Consider the following 6,000-nt stretch of genomic DNA (forward strand, 5'->3'; position numbering starts at 1 on the left):
CAGTGCTGTGTGTGACGTAATTTAAGGTGGTTCTGACAAGTGTCGTCGGCATCTTCATATCCGGTCACATGGGCTGCAAGCCACTCCTATCCAGTCACATGGGTGGCAAGCCACTCCTACAAAGGAGGCCACACCCACAGAGTAGGTTCAAACAATTTTTGAAACCCACCACTGGTTTGAGGCTAAGTCACTCACCTCCGTATGTTCTCTTTAGGCCAGCTTTAAGTCCCTGAGGAGGTTCATTAGTGAATTTTATAGACATCTGTAGCAAGGTAATAGGAAATTGTTTGTGGACCTCTGTAGTCATCCACAAGCGAAAGGCCTCGTGAACGATCTCTGTTTCCACAATAGTATCCATCAGCTCATCCATAAAGTCAAGACCCAAGTGGCAGTTCTGTAAGAGGGCCCATCCACCCTAAGATAATAAGATGTTAAGAGAGATGTAGCTGGGTTTGTTATTCATTTTGGAAATTAACACCATGCATTCAGATTATTGTTGCCTTTCAGTGATACTCAATTCACAACTCCTCAGTGCTGTCATAGTATCTTGTAAATATACTATAATTTGTTTCTAGCTCCGAACGTAACTGAAGTATAGCCAATAAACTAAGAATTTGAAAGAATTCTATGGATCCTACTTGGAATAGATTTGATTTTTAGTGGTAGGATGAACACTATCTTGTACGTATCCAACTAGCATAATCTTTCACTCAAATATCACCAACAAGGATCAACTTTATTTTGAAAATGAAATTCAACAAAGCAACAACTTAATTTATCTGCAATATAAATGTGTGTCACCCAAGCAATACATATTCCTGCCTGCTGCCAAATATAAACATGTATTGGATTTAGCAACATTTTTGAATCAAAATATATAGAGCAATTGATTTGAAAACATAATATATTTTCATTTTCGGAATGCTACTGGCTAGAAATAATCCTATTTTGCTCTTTAGAAATAAAAAGAGAAATTCTATTCCATAAACAATATTAGTTACGCTGTATTCGTGCTTAGCTAAACCTCTCACTAGTCATTTGTAATGTTCTATTTTTTTAAAAAAAAAATGGCCTATACCAAATTAGCATGGAAAAGTTGCCTTACATAAGCCATAGTTTGTTGCAGGAGTTTACGCGCATGGACTTCTTGCCCCTGACCCATGGAAACACAACGTGTCTCGATTTTCAACCTTTTCCCCAAAGCAATGATTGAATCAGTTGGATCAGAGCCCATTGACAGGAAACAGATGAGAGGTGTGCGTGGATCGGATTCTTCCCAAGTCTTCTCCAAATCTAAAATGACCCCTTCCGCATATTTTTCTCCCATGGTATCCATAATGTACTTCCTAGCCTATTTTTTTTAAAAAAAAGAGATATATATTAATGTTTCACATATACTTAATAGGAAAAATGCAGGGACTTTGGAGACAAAGCATTTAGGGAAGAATTTGCATGTTTGATAAGGTCAAACGTGAATGTATAGTCAACCCATTAGAACATTTCAGAAGTGTAAATCTTATTATAGCAATAGCAATAGCAGTTAGACTTATATACCGCTTCATAGGGCTTTCAGCCCTCTCTAAGCGGTTTACAGAGTCAGCATATCGCCCCCAACAACAATCCGGGTCCTCATTTTACCCACCTCGGAAGGATGGAAGGCTGAGTCAACCCTGAGCCGATGAGATTTGAACAGCTGAACTGCCGAACTAGCAGTCAGCTGAAGTAGCCTGCAGTACTGCACTCTAACCACTGTGCCACCTCGGCTCTGAGTGGTGGTATTTTGTATATCTAACTACTAAATGTTCCTATTATTTAAAATAATGTCTGTGAGATTCTTGCTAAACTTTAATTGGCACAAGGGCTGATAGCAGTATTTGCATTTTAGCATTCTCATTGAAAGCAACAGGACAAATATTCAATTTGTAAAGCTGGGGTTCAAGCCAGAGGTGGGTTCCTACCAGTTCGCACCTATTCGGTAGAATCGGTTCGTCAAATCTACCGAACCGGTTAGAAGAGGTTCCACCAGTGGACCCGGAAAGCAGGCCACACCTACAGAAGAGGCTCCAAATTTTTTTGAAACCCACCACTGGTCCTTGGATATGATTATTCTACACTATCAAGCTCCTATTTATAAAACTCAGTGCCTCTGTGAAAGGTAAGGATGACTACCGCGTTTGTGGTGCAATCAGAACATTGCGTGTGTTGAAGTTGTTTTAACGCAAACCAAAGATGCCTCTTAAAAAACAAGTTTACATCCTATTCTTATGCATGCCAGTGCTGTGTGTGAGGTAATTTAAGGTGGTTCTGACAAGTGTCGTCGGCATCTTCATATCCGGTCACATGGGCGGCAAGCCACTCCCATCCGGTCACATGGGCGGCAAGCCACTCCCACAAAGGAGGCCACACCCACAGAGTAGGTTCGAACAATTTTTGAAACCCACCACTGGTTCAAGCCAAATGGTATTCACTTGCTGATCTAAGAAAAACAATTTCAATCCCTTCATCACAAATAACACTGGTTTACTAGAAAGCAATGTACAATTACTGCTTTCCCCAAAGCTAGCATCTTGCAATGTCCCTCTAAGGCCTTCCTCTTGGTTCATTCATTTCTTGGAGATTGTTTGATAGCCCTGGCCATGTATACACTACTGTAAGTTTAAGGGAAAGCTAGACCTAAAAAAAAAAAACATTCTTCCCATCCGTAAAATCAAGGGCTGATTTTGGAAATGCAGCCCTTGGGAAATATTAGATGTCTCACCAGTATTCAATGCCATTGATTATAGAATCATTCAAGACCCCTGAATCAGTTGGGAGTTCAAAGAATCATTTTACAGTGATTCAGTTCCCATCAGAGTAAAAAAAAAGGTAATTAACGTTAATGGGTGCTGAGCAACTGAACCCTTGATCCTTTCTTTATGGGATGCCAGCTGTCTTGATATGTCCCTTCACTTCATTTAATGTCTATGTGAAATTGATGGGTGAAACCTGGCATGAGACTGGGATGAGGTATCAACAATAACCTAATGATATCTACTTGTATGTCTCCATCAGGGGTGGGTTCCTGCCAGTTCTAACCTCTTCTATAGAAGAGGGTCCACAAATCTACAGTGCCGTTTAGAACCGGTTCCAGCTCCCTCCCCCCCCGCCCGTCCGCACATCATCAAGATGAAGAGCGAGAGGAGGAATTCTGGGAGTTGAAGTCCACAAGTCTTAAAGCTGTCAAGTTTGAACAGCCCTGGTTTTTTTTTTTCTAAAGGGTTAGGGGTGCAAGGGTCTTGTAACGTGATAGCTTTAAGACTTGCGTGCTCAGAGTTTCTGAGCCAACATTTTGGTTGCTAAGCAAGAGCATTGTTAAGTGAGTTTCACCACATTTTACAAGTTGGCCATGCCCATCCAGTCACATGGCCTGCAAGCCACACCCACAAAGCAGGCCACACCTACAGAAGAGGTTCTAAAAAAATTTGAAACCCACCACTGGTCTCCATCATGGGGTTGGACAAGACTGCAAGTTCTGACTTAGCTTGAAATTGAATCTTAGGTAAATTGAAAAAGAATTGTGGGCAAGAGTAACATATTATTTATTCCAGAAGCTATTAGATTGAGCAGAGACTCACCCGCCCCCATATACTGACACAAGATTACAAGATTCTCACTGAAGAAGCAGATCTATTACTTGAAAATTATCCTGGATTCATGGCTTCTAGATTAGCAAGTGGAGATTGTAGCCTGGGGAAACTTTGCCTGTTCTTGGCTGCTGTACCAATTTTTTTGGAATGGGAGGTACTCATATCTTCATTACCTTGAGACTGATTACCGCGAGCTGCACTGGCTGCCTATTGGTCTCCGGATACGCTTCAAGGCGCTAGTCGTCACTTATAAAGCCCTTCATGGTATTGGACCTGGGTACTTGAGAGACCGCCTGCTGCCAATTACCTCCACCAGACCGATTAGATCCCACAGACTAGGCCTCCTCCGAATTCCATCCGCCGGCTAATGCCGACTGGCGACTACCTGGAGGAGAGCCTTCTCTGTGGCTGCTCCGACCCTCTGGAACGAACTCCCCGTGGAGATTCGCACCCTCACCACCCTCCAGGCCTTCCGCAAAGCCCTTAAAACCTGGCTGTTCCGACAGGCCTGGGGCTAAAGAACCGTTGCCCCCGTCTCGAATGGTATGATTGTTGTGTGGTTTTAAATCATGTATTGTTTTTGTGCTGTTGTTAATTTGTCTGTATCCCCGCTTCCCTGGTTTGAGTTGTGAGCCGCCCTGAGTCCCCCTCCGGGGGGAAAGGGCGGCATATAAATGAAATAAACATTCAAACATTCATTATTGCCACACACTATATTTGAAGTTACTTTTGAACTGCCAGGAAAGTTTATTTTGTTCACATTGATACAGTCTACAGAATATGCTGGTGGGTGGAAACAATTTCAACAATACGGTAATCAGTGTGCTTCTGAATACAATCTGAAATGCTGGCTTTGATCTCTAAAGTCTTGTCTATCTCAGATCCATGTTGGTTTCTCTTCTCCCGAGCCTGGAGGAACTAAAATGTATTTTACGAAGTGCTGCTTCTGTGGCAATAGAAGAAGAATGAACTAAAATGATAGTCCCATGAATGCACATGTGAGAAAGGGAAAGCACTTCCCCCTTCAAAGCTAGAGATATTCCTGGAATTGTGTATGTGTGTGTGTGTAGAGCTGCATATGGCAATGCATAACAACCACAAAAATATTATTCGGCATATTCTATTATTAAAACGTTCACACATTACCTGAGCAATAGTTCTATCAGGACACCAGGACCTAATAAGGAGGAGATGCCTGAAGCAGTCCAGAGCTTGGCCATAGCCACTTGGAACAAGTTCCTCTTCTGGATTTTCCTTATCAAACCAAATTTTCCACTGTTTTTCTGTCTGTGAGATCTGATAATGTAATACAATGAGAGTATCATATTCCACAGGAGTCATTAGAAAATAAAACACATGGTTAATGTTTGAGTTAACATTTGAGTTAAGATATTTGAATTAATATGAATTAATGGAAGAGATGCACCAAAACATGTTGTAACCAGCTGATATACTTTTTTTTAATAATATATACCTGTGTTCTTTTTTTTTGTTTTTTGTTTTTTGTTTTTTCTTCCCTGCCTTGTCTTTTCTTCTTTTTGTCTTTTTTTTTTCCTCTTTTTTGATTTTTTCTTTTCCCACTGGTGTGGGCATGTATTGTTTAAGAGTATTATTGTTATCAATATTTTTAAATAATAATTACAGTCAAATGAAAATGGATATATGACAATGGTGATATGTATGAATATCTGAGTTAAATTGCTTGAGTTAATATGAGTTATGTTTGTTGACTGTGGAGGAGATGTACGAAAGTTTATTTGTGACCGACTGATACACTTTCTATAGCATGTAAAGAAAGATGTTGTACTTGTTTTAAATTAAAATTTAAAAAAAAATTAATAAAAGAAAATAAAACACATGGCTGGCAAGCCACTCCCACCAGGTCACATGGCCAGCAAGCCACTCCCACAAAGGAGGCCACACCCACGGAGTAGGTTCGAATTTTTTTTTGAAACCCACCACTGACCTCCATCTTTCTTATTGGGTATCGGTCTTTATTCACTACTTAGTGAATAAGTCCTAGGTGTAATAAACTATAAGCATTAATACCCAGTGCAGTTTTATTTGCTCCAAAATATAAAGATGGGACTTTTATCCTAGGTACACTTCAACAAGCATTTTACCAGCAAATTCTTACACTAGATTTAAAGACCTGGTTTAACTTGAAAGCATTAGCTCCATGCAAATAAGTTATTTAAAGAATATGCTTTATATCAGTGGTAGGATTCATAGCTTGGTGGGTATGGCAGGGGAAGAATACTGCAAAATCCCCATTCCCTATTGATCAGCTGGGACTCGGAAGGCAGAGAATAGATCGGGGCAGAGCCAGAGGTGGTATTTACCAGTTCTCCAAACTGCTCAAAATTTCCACTAC

The 6,000-nt window shown here is 40.5% G+C and overlaps 1 protein-coding gene across 2 annotated transcripts in view; it reads right to left on the bottom strand.

The window, feature by feature from the left end:
• The window catches only part of DNAH5 (dynein axonemal heavy chain 5), a 202,374-nt gene that overhangs the window by 24,278 nt on the left and 172,096 nt on the right, over window positions 1-6,000 (bottom strand). For both annotated transcript variants that reach the window (XM_087721975.1, XM_087721976.1), the window contains exons 70-72: window positions 4,773-4,922; window positions 1,106-1,351; window positions 196-415 (exon numbers count right to left, since the gene is read on the bottom strand). In XM_087721975.1, the coding sequence (XP_087578101.1) occupies window positions 196-415; window positions 1,106-1,351; window positions 4,773-4,922 (616 nt within the window). The remainder of the gene's footprint in view (window positions 1-195; window positions 416-1,105; window positions 1,352-4,772; window positions 4,923-6,000) is intronic.

This window comes from Thamnophis sirtalis, unplaced genomic scaffold (genome assembly GCF_051295495.1).
Source record: "Thamnophis sirtalis isolate CommonGarterSnake01/CBP01778 unplaced genomic scaffold, rThaSir2_p1.2 scaffold_8, whole genome shotgun sequence".
NCBI classification, from domain to species: Eukaryota; Metazoa; Chordata; class Lepidosauria; order Squamata; family Natricidae; genus Thamnophis; species Thamnophis sirtalis.